We start from the raw sequence: 16,321 nt of genomic DNA, 5'->3' as shown, positions 1-16,321 counted from the left end.
TATCTTATAAAAATGCTTATTTGATATAGTCGGGTTTCGGGTTACACTTATGCACCACCATGTGAGCTTACTGTCTACTATTTAACAAATAACTAGAACAAGATACCTAACTTCCATATTTTCCATACATTTTGAATACGACTGATTTCCGACGGTTAGTGCTGCCATCTGATGACTTAAATTCTCATAAAATTGTCACTATGAGCAAAACCGATTTATCGTGCATAGTCCGTCATCGATCGTTGAGCTGTTCATTATTGTATATGAAAAAGGTGTAGCAGTTCGGTAAGCTCGACGCTTAAGATAACATGCAGATTAATGTTATTACCATTTTTTGCCCTTAATGCTATTGCCATGTTTTTTGCACATTCAAAGTACGAAAGAAAAGTGTGAAATTGACTGTCGGAGTGGGGGTTTATATTGAGGGGTTATATTAATTTTAGGTCCTATTCTACCAAAACTTAAAGTTTGATATGCCGCAAGCCAGGTGTCAGCACCATTGTGCGTATGGACAGGTTCACCCCGGCACCCGATTTTTGCTCTGTTAACCTCGGCAAAAGTGGAAAACTTGGCTGTAGAGCGTGCTCATAGCGATTATCAGGAATTTCTGATGGTAGGCTCAATTTCAAATGATGCGCTGATTATTCTTGATTCTTCCGCAAAGTTTCATGTTTGAGAACTAAACATTCGTTCACATTATTATCATTTTTCGGATGGCAGCACCGTACAGTCGTCCATGGATACTGAAAAAATTGTTTCACCTTTCAGCAGTCATGTCTTGGCCTTGTCGTCAATTGATTTTGACGTTAAGTATACATCATATTAACAGTGTATAAATTAGTTCGACTTTTGCTCACGCGCAGCGACAATCATGTCCGATGAATTCCGCAAGAGTCAGGTATCTTGTTTTAGTCATCTTTGCTATTAGGTTCATATTTGATCACCTACGAAAATTGCTCAATAACAATTAGTAATCTCTCATTCACAAATGAAGTGATTGAAACAGTACAGCAACCGATATATTCACCTACTCTAGGATTACAAGTAGCTCAAAACAACATTGAATAACCCGCAGATATCCACACGCTGAAGGAGCTACACCACAGAAACCTGAAACGTCTAGCGACTTCATCAACACATCATTGGACCTTCATCGGAGGATTTTCATCCTCATTCACCATAATCCTTTTGTTTATCTTTTAGGTCTTATTCAAGATCAGACGACATGCCGCCACAGTAATCATTAATGAATCTCAGACTCACCATCCAAAGGAGGACAAAAATAGCCAACCAATTGGATTTTATCAACCTAGAATTTGACCGTCGAACCAGGAGGCTCAACACTAGGGGGAGAGTAGTTACGACGAAGGCCTGCACCTGCACCGGACCGATGTCGCGACCCAGTGCACAAGGCACATTTTCTGCAGCAGTCAGGGCATCAGCCAGGTATTAAGGTATTGCTAGGTTAGCATATTTTAGGTGCGATCGTGGGATCGCGAAATATAATTGAAGTAATAAAGTTTAGTTCTGTTTAGCAACTCCAATCGGGTAGGTTTTTAAAAAGTGAACACACCAAGCACGATTGTAACTTCGATAGTTAAGCTATGAACAGCAAGGTTTTAATATCGGGAAATGCCAAGCCAAAAAGACAAAAAGGACAGAATATCATAATATACAATCAACTATCAATGTTATACTGTCTATTTTTGTGTTCTAATGTGTACTTTCGATCAGCAGTTAGTTTCACTGCATCTGATGTGTGTAAAATTATTACATAGCAAAAGACACAACTATGGGTCACTTTGACATTCAAGATCATTTAGTTCCTCATAATCCATCACAAGTGTTATTTTATTTTTGTAACGGCTTGACAAAAAGTTAATTCATTCAGTCTTGATGCATTATTGTGCAAAAGTAACAAAAAAGCTAAAATATGGACTAACCCACAATTGTACACCGCAAAATATAACATAATTACAATTACAGACCACTTCGCTTAATGCACCGAGCAAGATTATTATTTTTAATGACATTTACAAATTTGAATCATTTCAATCGTATAAGTAAGGTTACAACTGGGCTAAAAAATACGACGGCTAGTGATAAATGCTCAATTTCGTTAGAATAGACATATTTTCGTAAAAAGGATTGTAATATCGGGAAATGCCAAGCCAAGAAGACAAAAGGTCATAATATACAATTTTATTAACAGACAGGTGCAACGGAATCTGCTGATTTTAATGTCGCTTTTACATGCGTCAGTGGTTCAGAAATTCCTGTTAAAATTTCATGAATGAATTGACTTTTAAAACATCCAAATAGTCTATAGGCTACCAGGGTACGTTAATGGACAGGTATTCTGGACTCGAAGTGTGTCGATAAACAATTCACACATACACTCTTAGCTTTGGCGTGTTAGCTTTGATAAAGAACGGCAAATACATAGCGATTCATAACAAAAGTATTTTTTTGCTGCAAACACTACTTTCTTTGCTACTTTTTTCTCGATAGTACTCCAGTTGAACGTAGTTTATTGCGTTTAGTATACCTTTAAAGCTAAAACAAACAGCGTGTTTGAACTGATCCTGCAACTGCGACGGAATATCCATAGGCTAAACTATGATAGGGGCCGTTCAATAATTACGTAAGCATATTTTTCCACTTTTTCAAACTCCTCTCCCTCCCTCGTAGTAAGATCTTATTGCCAGCATATTTAGATTCTTACTTTAGTTTTATCATCCTGAAGCAAGTACAATACTTCGTTTCCCCTTCGGTCCTTATTCGAGTTAATCGTCCTTTTAATTAATTCTACCATTCACACTTTCATGAACATGGTTATTTGAACAGCAGCATTAATAATGCTGCTCCCCTCCCCCCTGCCTCCCTTGTAAGATAACGTAAGAAAATTGCACACACCCCCTTCCCCCCTTTTTTGCTTACATAATTTTTGAACGGCCCCATACTAACATTTCAGATGAAAAGAAGGGACATAGATTGTTGTTATTATCCAGTAGGTAAATTTATGAGCAAGGCCGGATGTGGGCGCTGGGGGCCCCGGGCAAATTTGTTTGAGAGGCCCTCTTTTCTTAAAACATTTAGAGGTAACGTTCTGGAAGGTGACGAGCAAAAAAAGTCGCACCAGGACTAGGAGGGGCCTTGAATCGGAAGACCCGGGGCTGTTGCCCCCTTTGCCCCCCTTCAAATCCGGGCCTGTTCATGAGACAATGTTTTCGTGAACGTTGACATATAGGAAGTTAGAGACGCTTTTAGAATCTACGCTCTAGTTAAATTTTCAAAACAGTGTATGGGCAGAAGTCCATGAAGATGGGACCGGTCAAGTCTGTGTGGTTTAAATACACATACATCAGAGCACTACTTAAAATTAAACAAAAGCTCATCGAGTTTTTTAAATAAGTAGTGTACACAAGACTTAAGTAAAATTAGCCAGAATCAGTTACGGTTTCTGGGAGATTTAGATTATGTCTACGCACTCTAAATAACCCAAGGTGTTGATGAAAAAAAAGCCCAAGATAGAATTCCTTTAGGCTGCATTGAACAAGTATGTACATTGAACTAAAATAGAACAAAAATAAACCAATTCAGTCAAATTTTCTATACAACTCCATGCAATATGCAAAGCTAACAGTCCAGAATACCTTTTCATTAACGTACCCTGATAGACTATCGAAACATGCATACTCCTATCATTGAGTATTACAGTGAACAGAAGAATGGATGGATGTTATTATCAGATTTTGGAAACAAACTGTCAGGGAAAGCTCTTCTGGAAATTTTAAAAGTTAAAATGCCTATGATGACTCATTAGTTACTAAATGTAATCAAGCACGGTGCGTGCGACTTAGAATGAATCTCATACTCTCAACAATCACCAGACATACCGTTTATTATCCTCTTCAGTGACTCGTATGAGTTTAATCCGCAAGTCATTATGCAAGAGATGCAATGGCATGGCATGAATGAGTTAATTTCTCAAAAACAAGTTTTGCAACTGAAGTTGCGCGCTCGATGCATTCACGATTGCTACAGGTACACACCGGGCTTGGGTGCACTAATAAACGGTTGAATAAAGAAAGGCGCATATAAACAATCTTTGCGCGCATAAAAGGTTATAGTTTTGCACGAAAAATCCACTTTTTGGCCAAAGTTGTGGGTAAATCCGCATATGTGTGTGCTAAAGCAGTATCTGTATCCATACATCTAATTGATATTTTACAGAAGTGATTGAATAATTGATGGAATATCAGTACATATTTAAAACTTCTTCTGAGGTACTATGTAATATTTAAAACTATTCAAAATATGTTTAATTTACGAACTTTGATAATTTTACTATATCTATGCCTTATAATTTTGAAATCATGATGTATGCCCATCGTGGAAATTTGAAAGATTAACTGATATCACGATTTGGATTTCAATTAGATGATTTATTGTAAGTTAATTGATTTCGTACCACAAAAAATTTAAAGCTATGATTTTGCTATCGAACCTAATAATAATATATTTCAATTGATACATTCTATCAATCGCAATGAAATTATTGAAGCAATATTGAAAATGAAGACATTCCTTAGGAGTACAATTTTTAAAAAGAGCGGTCTTTTGAATTGCTAAGGAAAATTTTTTGTAGCTAGTTCCTATTTTTATAATGTTTCCTAACACAAAAAAATCTTACATATTTAGGATTTTGACTCCAGTTAGTATTAACCGTAAACGTCCGTTAAAATTGTTATTCCTGGCGATTCGTTGTTGATGATTCGAAAACGGCAGCACAAGTTTTCACTAGTTCAATCACCATGCTTTTTCTTCTTCAACACTTTTCACGTTACACAATTTTCGGGCTCGCGCCGGTTATGCAGCGTTATCCACACGTATCAACAATTTTCTAATATAGACTAAACCAAATCAACAGTCCGTTACGTTTAATATAAGGTTTTCCCCACTTTTACTTTAGCATAGATGATCTTTGGCCCGTGCACAGGCAAGTTCTTTGCGGCAATCGTTTGATTCGCGCGCTGCAGAATTGCAGTTAGCGCGATGAGCTTACGAAGTAGGTAAAACTATGTACTCCTATAGCGGGTCTTTTTTGTGGCAAATTTATCAATAAGTTTAATAATTAAAACCAGGTAGAACAGATTTTAATACATATAGGATTTTAAGACTTATTCTTGTTCTCAGTACCTTTGTGAAATACTAGCTGTTGTAATCTATTGACCCTTTTCGAGGGAGTCTTTTTGGGTGAAAACGCGACACAGAGATTTTTTGCATTTATTTAATTAAAAGAAAGTTCAAAACAAAAAAAAATCTTTACAACAGAAGACAAAATAGCGAACTTATAAAAAATTTCGCATGACAGCTCATCGCTAACAATTTAAACGGAGTGTTTAAGTTTGGCCTTCGGAGATCGACTTAAACTGTCCTACAGTACGATCGCATTTTACCAACAGCTCGAGGCTAAGTCTTAGACCACCGAGAGATATTGAAATTTTTGTTTTTCGCTTTCAACAGGCAATCCTTTTAAAAAGAATACCTGTTGAAACGCAAAGTAATAAATTTGTTTTTAACGTTAACGAGTGTTTAGTGAGTAAATTTGGTTTGAGATATTTCTACTTAAATTCTATAGTGAAGTGAAAGTGGAGTGAAGTTTTCCAGTTATGCCTGAAAGAATAAATACTACAAGGTATACAGCCCTAGGGTTGTATGAAATGGTGACGTGGGACCAGGGTGATGGCAACATGCTATCTCTTTCGATGTTTAATGAGTGAAGAGTCTTCCCGACTAAAGTGAAAAGTATATAAAACTTTTGCTGAGCGCCTGCCTCGGGGCTTTATTTTTAAATAAAGCCCCGAAATGTTGCCTACTGTCAAACGTGTAGAGTTAAGATAGGGCTGCCATCCCCTTGCGTGGGACTAAACACTGTAATTAGGTGTTTGCTCAGCGACTGTACGTATTTTTATTTTCAGCCTCCCCTGGAAATCAATTTTTTGAATATATTCAACAACACTAGAAAGAATATCGTATATATTTGGCGATATTAGTATTAGCCTGTAGTATTCTTTTGTGCAAAAAACATGTATTTGACAAGGCACAATCATCATACGAATAGAAGTGTACCGCTGAAATGTACGAATAGAAGAGTACCGCTGCAATCATAGACGACGAGAGACCTGCGGTTCTTTACTCCACTGGTACTGTTGCTTTCACCGGCATGTTTTCTTTCAAGACTTCAGTTTTTATGAGGTTTTGATAGCAGGATAGCACGACGAGAGACCTGCGGTTCTTTACTCCACTGGTACTGTTGCTTTCACCGGCATGTTTTCTTTCAAGACTTCAGTTTTTATGAGGTTTTGATAGCAGGATAGCAAGAATGGAGATTGTTTCAAACTTTTCGGAAAAATTTTACCTTCGAGAAATCATTTTAGTCTAAGCTCATTGAAGCAAAAATAAATTAACCTATTGGGACGGGGAGACTGTCAATTTTTATATCGATATTGATACAGAGAATATCACGGGGAACGAATGGTGTCCATTCACGTCGTCTGTGCTAGGGATGCGCGAATGTAAATGGTTCATTGTTCGCGTTAGTTTCCCTGTAACTTTTTATCAATTTTCACCGTTGAGCAGTGAAGTAATAATGATAACTAGCGTTTTAAAAAAATTGTTACACATTTTATCTATCCATCAACATGTTGGTTATTGTTATCCATCATGTGGTTATGCTGTTATTAACGATTGAAATCTGACGCAACATTTGCCAGTTTCATTTCCAATTTTACAGAATGCATCCCAGTATAGTAAACAAAGACGTAGTCCCACGAAGAAGGTTAAAGTTCCACCTATTGTGGTATTTGTAGCAAATTTTAAAGCATTTCGATCAGAACTTTCATCATTTCTGTCGGATGTGAAAGTTAATTTTCAAATTGGCCGCAAAGGCGAAATTCGTATTTTGGCCGAATCTTTTGATGACCATCTTTTATAAACATCTTTTACAGTATTTGACTGAAAAAATGTATAAATTTTATTCTTTTGATGCCAAAAACGAGAGACCGTTTAAGGCTGTTTTGAAAGGTCTTTCAAATGATCTAACTATTGATGAAATTAAAGATTGTTTGTCAGAATCACTTGGTTTTGCCTCAACCAAGTAATTTTGATGAAACGAAAGGCAAATGCCAAAATTAATCAAACTGGAATACACCAGGAAACTTACTTAGTACATTTTGATCGTACCAAAGTAAATAATTTGAAATGTTTGGAAAAAGCACGTGTTTTATTCAACGTGCGAATAAAGTGGGAAAATTTCAAGAGACATGGAGAAATCCATAATCTTACTCAATGTCGGAATTGTCAAGCCTATGGTCATGGAACTCGAAACTGCCATATGGCAGCAAAATGTATGATTTGTGGTGACACTGGTCACACGAAAGATATCTGCCCCGTGAAAGAGACCACTAATAGTTTCAAATGTGTAAATTGTGGGAGAAATCACAAATCTAATTTCTTAAATTGTCCTGTAAGGTCCAAAATTATTGCTTCCAAACAACGTAGGAATTCTAGACAACCTGTTGTCAATGTGGGTAATCAAAAGACTTTCAATACTGTTCAGACATCACCAGCACTTTCATTAGCAGGTGTGTCTGTAGGTAATAATTTAAATTCAGATAACAAATTTCAGACAAATAATCCTGTTCAGGCAACACCAGGCTGTTCATATGCCAGTGTCCTTTCAGGTAACATTTCAAATTCAAACAGTAACAAACCATTCGTGTTTGGTGCTAAAAAGTCAGCCAGTATTGATTTAGGTATTCCAACACCAGAAAAGATTGATTACCTACAACAATCCATGCTGCAGTTAATGTCCGCTTTGTTGAACTGTAACTCAATGTATGAGGCTGTTCAAGTAGGTATGAAATTTACAACTAATATTGTTATGAAACTGAAATTCAGCAATGATTTTAAATAATGCTGTAAATTTTCTAAATTGGAATGCTCGCTCTTTGAAAGCGAAAGAGGATGAATTTTTCAATTTTTTAACAGTCCACGATGTGCATATTGCAGTTGTGACTGAAACGCTTTTAAAGCCAAATATTAAACTAAAAAAGAACCCAAATTATATGGTTCATAGGCTTGACAGAATTGATGTTGACTCACTCACAGATGTTGACAGACTCACTCTCTTGCGAAATGAGAATTTCATGAAAGAAGTTGAACAACTAAAACCTTATTCAAAACCTTTCTGGAAGCTTTCGAAGGTTCTTAAGAAACCTTCGAAGCCCATTCCAGTCCTTAAAGATGGTGATTGAATTTTTCTAACGAATGAACAGAAATCTCAAAAACTTGCTCAGCAGTTTGAGAGTGTTCATAACTCCAATTTGAACGTAGTAAGTTCTTTTGAAAATGAAGTGAACCAAAAGTATGATCAGATCACCACCCAAGAATTTCTTTCTGAAGAGGTATTGGAAACAAACCTGAATGAGGTGCGAACTATTCTCAAAAAATTCAAAAACATGAAAGCACCAGGAGATGATGGGATTTTCTATATCCTCATCAAAAGACTTCCCGAAAACTCTTTAAATTTCTTGGTAAAAAATTTTTAACAGATGCTTTGCACTAGCACGTTTTCCTACGAAATGGAAAAATGCCAAAGTCACTCCAATTTTGAAACCCGAAAAGAATCCAGCTGAGGCATCAAGTTATCGACCAATTAGTTTTCTTTCCTCTATTAGCAAACTTTTTGAAAGAATAGTTCTTAATAGAATGATAACACATATTAATGAGAACTCAATTTTTGCAAATGAGCAGTTTGGTTTTCGCCAATTCCACTACTCATCAGTTACTTAGAGTAACAAATATGATTCGAACTAGTAAATCTGAAGGCTATTCGACTGGAGCTGCTCTTTTAGATATAGAAAAGGCATTCGACAGTGTTTGGCATAAAGGTTTAATAGCTAAAATGTCAAATTTCAGTTTTCCGCTTTACCTTACAAAAATGATACAAAGTAATTTAACTGATCGCGCTCTTCAGGTTAACTATCCAAATGGTAAATCTAATTGACTGCCTGTTAGAGCTGGTGTGCCTCAGGGGAGTATCTTGGGCCCAATCTTATATAACATTTTTACTTCTGATCTTCCTGATTTACCACCAGGTTGTGAGAAATCTCTGTTTTGTGACGATACAAGCATTTCCGCAAAAGGAAAAAGCCTTCGTGTTGTATGCAGTCGGCTACAAAAAAGTTTAGATTTTTTTTTCATACTTGCAGAAATGGAAGGTTTCCCCTAATGCTGCTAAAAGACAGTTAATTATTTTTCCTCGTAAGCCAAGAGTTTCATTTCTCAAACCCACCAATAAACACGTTATTTAGATGAACGGTGTGGTCTTAAATTGGTCTGATCAAGTTAAATACTTAGGGCTAATTTATGATAACAATCTTACTTTCAAGGAGTACATTGAAAATATCCAGTCAAAGTGCAATAAGTATATCAAATGTTTACACTCTCTTATCAACAGGAATTCTAGATTTTGACTCAAGAATTGTAATATCCCTATTACGTAATTTAAATCTACCTTTCAGCGTTGATTAAGAAAATATAAAAACATGAGTATTGTTTACTCATTATCACGTAAACTGAATAAGCGTGCACTTTCTGAAGTGTCACTCTAATAAATAGGCTGTCGATCTGATAGAGTTTGTCAGTGGATACGCCAAGTGAACGAGCAACAACTTAACATCTTTACATTTATCCATCGAAGACATCCCGTTGGGATCTGCCTTTACTTTGTCCGCTGCCAGTTTCCCCGGTTTGGAAGTTATAATAAGTGGCGACGAGGATTAAAAGCGAACAAAAGGCCATTGTCGGCATCAAACTTTGAATACCGAAAGGAAAGCTGGTGGACATACCGGCAGCTGCGGTTAGTAATTCGAAGGCAAAAGTAGTGACGACCCGAAAAGAATCAAGAAGTAATTTGCAAATAATAAATCCCTTTTGCCACGGATAAGCTGGTGAGTCATTTCATTTCTTTTTTTTTATAAATTACATGAGCAAACGTTGACAAATATTATTTTGTTTTTTTCCCTTGCTCGTAATTATATTTGTACCGATTTTTGTCACGATTTAAAAAAAAAAGAATAGTGACAAATTGTGTTGGTTAATTTTGGATAATTTTTTTTCGTTTGATATTTTTGAAAAAGTGAATGCAAAATAATTTGGTTCTTAATTGTTTTATCAAATTTAAATTTTGTTGAACTTCGTGGAACATTTTTTTTTAAATTTGCTGAATTTTTCGAATTATTTTTTTTTACAATTTTTGAAATTGAATTGCAAAATGTCTTCAACCTTATCTACAATGATAGAGCCTTATCGGAAAGGCACTTCTTTCACGCATTGGGTAGAAAGATTGGATTTTTTCTTCATGGCTCACAAAACTCCAGAAGAAGATCGCAAAGCTCATTTCATCACATTGGGAGGACCTCATATATATGCGGAACTGAAACTTTTATTTCCCACTGGAAATTTAGTAGATATCCCGCTAGCAACAATGGTGGAGAAACTTGAAATGCGAATAGATAAAACGGCTTCTGGTATATGTCAGCGTATTTCTTTCAATCAGCGGGTACAAAAAGCTGATGAATCAGCTGAAGATTTTTTATTAGCACTAAAGCTCCAGGCAGAGCTTTGCTCTTACGGTTTATTTAAAGATACAGCAATACGTGATAGATTGTTGGCAGGTTTGAGAGAAGTTCCTCTTAAACAGAAGATTCTCGGTGAAGCGGATCAGTCGCTTGAGTCGGCTGAGAGAATAATTCAAACTTGGGAAGCAGCAAAGAATAATGTACAAAGTTTGTCATCGGGAATTAGTTCTGCTATGTCTATAGAACAGGTAGCAGCCATGCATAGACCTGGTGATCCAGTCGGCCCAGCTATGAAAAGAATTTTAAACTTGAATAAACTGATAAAAGAGCAAGAAGAGAAGGATAAATTGCCAGTTAAACAAAGATTAGGTTTCCATGGGCCAAATAGAAAATGGAGTAACAACAAAGCATATACCGATCAAAAACGTTTTCAGTCCGATAAGCGCTGGAATTCTACAAATTTCAAACCAGCTGGGTTTAGGGAAGTCTATAAAGATTTTCGGGTTTGTGATTTTTGCGGAATAAGAGGACATATCAAGCGGCGATGCTTTAAGCGTAAAGATTTAAAAAGGGAAGCTATCCACTTAGTAGATCAAATGAAACCAGGAACTTCAGGAACCCAAAGTCTGGCTGACTTCATAAACACCAGGCGATCGGAAGAGACCGACAGTGATTCGGACGAAGGTAATTTGGAGTGTAGGAATATATCCTCAATTAACAAAATAAGTGAACCATGTCTTGTATCTGTTTTAGTTGAGAATAAATTATTAGAAATGGAGGTTGACTGTGGTTCCTCTGTTTCGGTTATAAATAAAACACAGTATTTCTCTCTTTTCACAAATTCTTTACAAAAATCGACTAAGCAATTGATTGTTGTCAATGGTGCTGAATTAATTATTGAGGGAGAAACCAAGGTTTTGGTTACTTTTAAGGGAAAAACTGAATTATTAAAACTTCTAGTATTGAATTGTGAAAACAAATTTATCCCCCTATTAGGCAGACCATGGTTGGATGCTTTTATACCTAATTGGAGAATTTTTTTCTCAGATTTTCTTCAAGTAAACAATGTGACGGATAGAAGCGCTTGTTTAATTATTCTAGAAATTAAACAAAATTATAGTCATTTGTTAAGAAAGATTTTTCTAAACCGATTATCGGCTTTGAGGCGGATTTAGAAGTGAAGACTGACAGACCAATTTTTAAAAAAGCTTATGACGTTCCCTATCGCTTGAGGGATAAAATTTTGTTGTATTTGGACAAACTGGAGCGTGAGAAAGTTATTACTCCTATACAAACCAGTGAATGGGCATCTCCAGTAATTCTAGTAGCAAAAAAAAAATGATATTAGACTTGTAATAGATTGCAAGGTTTCTATAAATAAATTAATGATTCCAAACACCTATCCATTACCTACAGCACAGGATCTTTTTGCTGGGTTAGCTGGGTGTAAGGTTTTTTGTGCTTTAGACTTAGGGAGCATATGCCCAGTTATCCCTTACACAAAAGTCGAGAAAGTTTATGGTGATAAACACTATAAAGGGTTTATTCACCTATAATAGACTGCCGCAGGGTGCTTCATCCAGTGCGTCTATATTTCAGCAAGTGATGGATCAGGTTTTAAAAGGTTTAGAACATGTTTATTGCTACTTAGATGACGTATTAGTCGCTGGAGCTAACTTGGAAGATTGTAAAGAAAAGCTTTTTGAAGTTTTGAAAAGACTGAGTAATGCAAATATTAAAATAAATTTCGACAAATGCAAATTTTTTGTTACAGTTCTTCCATATTTAGGACATATTATAAGCAAAGATGGGCTGATGCCTTGCCCAGACAAAATTGCCACAATTCAGAAGGCAAAAATACCAAAAAATGTTTCAGAAGTCAAATCATTTTTGGGTCTGATAAATTACTACAATAAATTCATTCCTCATTTATCTTCAAAATTGTATGATTTGTATAATCTTTTGAAAAACGACGTAAAATTTGTCTGGACTGATAACTGTAACAAAGCTTTTGAGGAAAGTAAAAAAGCTTTATTAAATGCAAATATTTTAGAGTTTTATGATCCAAATAAACCCATAGCAATTGTTTCGGATGCTTCAGGCTACGGTTTGGGAGGAGTAATAGCTCATATTATTGACGAGGTTGAAAAACCTATATGTTTTACTTCGTTTTCTCTCAATTCAGCGCAAAAGAACTACCCTATTCTTCATCTTGAAGCTTTGGCTTTAGTGTCAACTATTAAGATGTTTCATAAATATTTATACGGGAAATTTTTTTATGTATATACAGACCATAAGCCTTTAGTAGGAATTTTTGGGAAGGCAGGTAAACATTCAATATATGTGACCAGATTGCAAAGATATATTTTGGAACTTTCAATTTATAATTTTGAAATAAGGTATAGGCCGTCTGCTCAGATGGGTAACGCGGACTTCTGTTCTAGGTTCCCATTAGAACAGACAGTTCCTAGTGAATACGATAAAGAATATATCAAAAGCATTAGTTTTGGTGGTAGTTTGCCTATCGACTACAAGAAAATTGCTTCAGAGACAAGGAACGATAAATTTCTGCAGCAAATAGTTATTTATATGAAACGTGGTTGGCCTAAACGGCTTGACAAGCGCTATGCTAATATATTTTCAAATCAGCAGGATTTGGAATTATTTGACGAATGCTTACTTTATAAAGACAGGGTAATCATACCAACAGCAATGCAGAGCGATGTTTTGAAACTTTTACACGCCAATCACGCATAGTAAAAATGAAGCAATTGGCAAGACGATACATATATTGGTGGGGTATCAATGGGGACATAGAAAAATTTGTCGCTAGTTGTGATGCATGCAACGGTATGGCGATAGTTCCCAAATCAAAAGTACAGTCTCAATGGATCCCTACTACAAGACCCTTTAGTCGAATACATATAGATTTCTTTTATTTCCAACACCACACTTTTTGAATTATCGTCGATAGTTTCTCAAAGTGGGTGGAAATAGAATGGATGAAGAAGGGAACAGACAAGGGTAACACTTTGAGAAAACTACTAGCATATTTTGCTCGATATGGTTTGCCTGATGTTCTGGTTTCAGACGGTGGACCTCCGTTCAACTCGCAGGCTTTTACAAATTTTCTTGAAAGACAAGGCATTCATGTTTGCAAGAGTCCTCCATATAATCCTGCCAGCAATGGTCAGGCGGAGCGACTTGTAAGGACGGTTAAAGAGGTATTAAAGAAGTTTTTGCTTGAGCCGGAAGTTGCCGAGTTGAATTTAGAGGACCAGATTAATTTATTTTTATTTAATTATCGTAATTGTTCGACAGTTGATGGACAATTTCCATCAGAAAGGATTTTTTCTTTAACACCTAAAACACTAATAGATCTAATCAATCCAAAAAAAACTACAAACAATACTTAACACAACTAACAAAGCATGAACCACTTGAACCACCAGATGATGAATTTAGCACTAAGAATAATAATGCTATAGATGTAGCGGATTCTTTAAATAATCTGATGGCTGGTAATGTGGTGTGGTATAAAAACCATAGCCCACAAAACCATGCCAGATGGATAAAAGCAACTTTTCTAAGACAACTTTCTAAAAACGTCTTCCAGGTGGAAATTGGAAGCGTTCCAATAAGCGCCCACAGGAATCAGCTTAGGATGGTGGAGTCGGACCGGTTACTTCGTCCAAATGTAGCTTTTCCAGCCAGAATGACTGGGATCACGAAACAACCTGGAGAGAACAGTCGAAAGAGAAAGCTCATCGATATATTATCTCCCGTCAGGAGATCAGAAAGAAGAAAAATTCCGAAACGAGATCAAAACTTTGTATATGATATTGAGTAATGATTTGTACATTTTCGAATTTTGTTATCTAGTTTGTAAAATTATAAATATAATTTATACAATCAAACATTGTTATATCTTAAGGAGGAAGAGCTGTAATATCCCTATTACGTAATTTAAATCTACCTTTCAGCGTTGATTAAGAAAATATAAAAACATGAGTATTGTTTACTCATTATCACGTAAACTGAATAAGCGTGCACTTTCTGAAGTGTCACTCTAATTAATAGGCTGTCGATCTGATAGAGTTTGTCAGTGTTGATACGCCAAGTGAACGAGCAACAACCTAACATCTTTACATTTATCCATTGAAGACATCCCGTTAGGATCTGCCTTTACTTTGTCCGCTGCCAGTTTTCCCGGTCTGGAAGTTATAATACCCATCTGGACAAGTTGTTGTGCAACCAGGAAGAAGACACTTCAAAGGATTCAGAATAAACTTTCGAAAATGATTTTGAAGCGTCCTCCCTGGTTTAGCACGAACGAGCTACATAGGCTCACTGTAGAAACATTAGAATATATGTCAAGCCAAATTATCAACAAATTCCGACAAAAATCGTTGCAGTCCTCAATTGCAACGATTAGCTCACTTTATAGTCAGTAAGATAGTTTTAAGTTTATTTTAAGTTTTGTTTTATTCCTAATAACATTTAATAATATAAAAATAACATTTAATAATATAAAATAGCGTACAAATATATATATAATAGTGTTGATATGTCACCATTTGTGGCAGAACACACAATACTAATTCTGAATAGATATTAGTACATAAATAAATCATAACAAACATTCCCCCCCCCCCCCCCTTTATATAAAAAAAAAATTTGGCCTTCCTTTTCACCTGTAACCCGCTCTGCAAATAATAATGCACTTTTATTGAAAATTGAAAGTGCTAAAAACATCGAGAAAATAATTTTTATTCAAGCAACTATGGAGCCATAATTGCGTATTTCAATAATTATCATTATAACGAATGTAATTTGGTATAAGCTTAAGTCGTTTCGTAATCATGGAGCTTATCATCATCATAACTCCTCAATAACATGTTTTGTTCCGAGGTCTATAACTGACTTATTATTTACTGTCTGTACCGGGGAAGCTCAGTAGCAAGAGATCCTGTGACTATAGTCCCAGGATCGGCTTAATACTGTGGAATCAGCGGAGCTTCGCGATCAATTTTGCACGATATTTTTACCTTGATCTTCAGGTTATCGTTATATTCCAATTCGTATGCAAAATGCAACTTGTTGTGTGATAAAAGCAACTTATTATTTAAACTTTATTAAATTAACTTTATTGAAGGTAACTATTTTTGGCGGGAATTCTACGGAATTCATTGAATGGTGGTTGATCGGTACTTACTGCTGCTGTCGGTTGACGCTACTGCCGCTGCTATGGGTGGGTCGTCGCTGTTGTGTGGTGACGTTCTGCTTCGTTGATGCTGTTTCTTGTTAACGACGGAGAGGGGCGGAGGATTGGGCCTAGAGAGCACACGCTGGCTTGCGGTGTTTCTCCAGAAAAAATCCTTCTACTTGTGAATCTTACAACACTAAATGAAGGCGCAGCTTATTGCTTTTAAAGTGGAATAGCAGCTAAACTAGAAGAGTTAGATGCTTGGTGTCACAGAACAACTTGTACAGTAGACTTCGATATCCAATTTAGTCAACAACAAAATCCATGTTTACACGTTTCAGGGAGAAAATTGCAGTTAAGTTTTCAAAAAACAATTCATTTCGTATTTGTTTCTTTCTAAGTGCTTCTGGTTCTCTCTAATTCGACGTTTTTATTTAAGACAATATTGAGCCTTAGGTATCATGTT

At 36.0% G+C, this 16,321-nt stretch overlaps 2 protein-coding genes across 2 annotated transcripts in view; one reads left to right on the top strand and one right to left on the bottom strand.

Annotated features, from left to right (window-relative positions):
- Positions 1–4,921, bottom strand: part of LOC129727017 (probable cytochrome P450 303a1) — a 50,523-nt gene extending 45,602 nt beyond the window's left edge. Inside the window, exon 1 of the mRNA XM_055684377.1 lies at positions 4,697–4,921. The gene's annotated coding sequence lies outside the window, so the exon portion shown is untranslated. The remainder of the gene's footprint in view (positions 1–4,696) is intronic.
- Positions 4,922–10,644: 5,723 nt separating this feature from the next.
- On the top strand, positions 10,645–14,418 carry LOC129727016 (uncharacterized). Its single transcript, XM_055684376.1, has 2 exons — positions 10,645–11,333; positions 14,266–14,418. Exons 1-2 carry the CDS (start codon positions 10,883–10,885, stop codon positions 14,310–14,312), a joined length of 498 nt encoding a protein of 165 aa, XP_055540351.1. The 5' UTR covers positions 10,645–10,882; the 3' UTR covers positions 14,313–14,418.
- The last annotated feature ends 1,903 nt before the right edge of the window (positions 14,419–16,321 follow it).

The sequence above is a fragment of the Wyeomyia smithii genome, chromosome 3 (genome assembly GCF_029784165.1).
Source record: "Wyeomyia smithii strain HCP4-BCI-WySm-NY-G18 chromosome 3, ASM2978416v1, whole genome shotgun sequence".
Classification (NCBI taxonomy): Eukaryota; Metazoa; Arthropoda; class Insecta; order Diptera; family Culicidae; genus Wyeomyia; species Wyeomyia smithii.
Note: the sequence above shows the minus strand (reverse complement) of the source record. Positions and strands in the feature narration are given on the sequence as shown.

Coding starts and splice junctions, on each gene's coding strand:
- LOC129727016 (XM_055684376.1), top strand. CDS start 10,883: ATGTCTATAGAACAGGTAGCAGCCATGCATAGACCTGGTGATCCAGTC. Junction 11,334..14,265: donor CGACAGTGATTCGGACGAAG/GTAATTTGGAGT, acceptor AACGTCTTCCAG/GTGGAAATTGGAAGCGTTCC.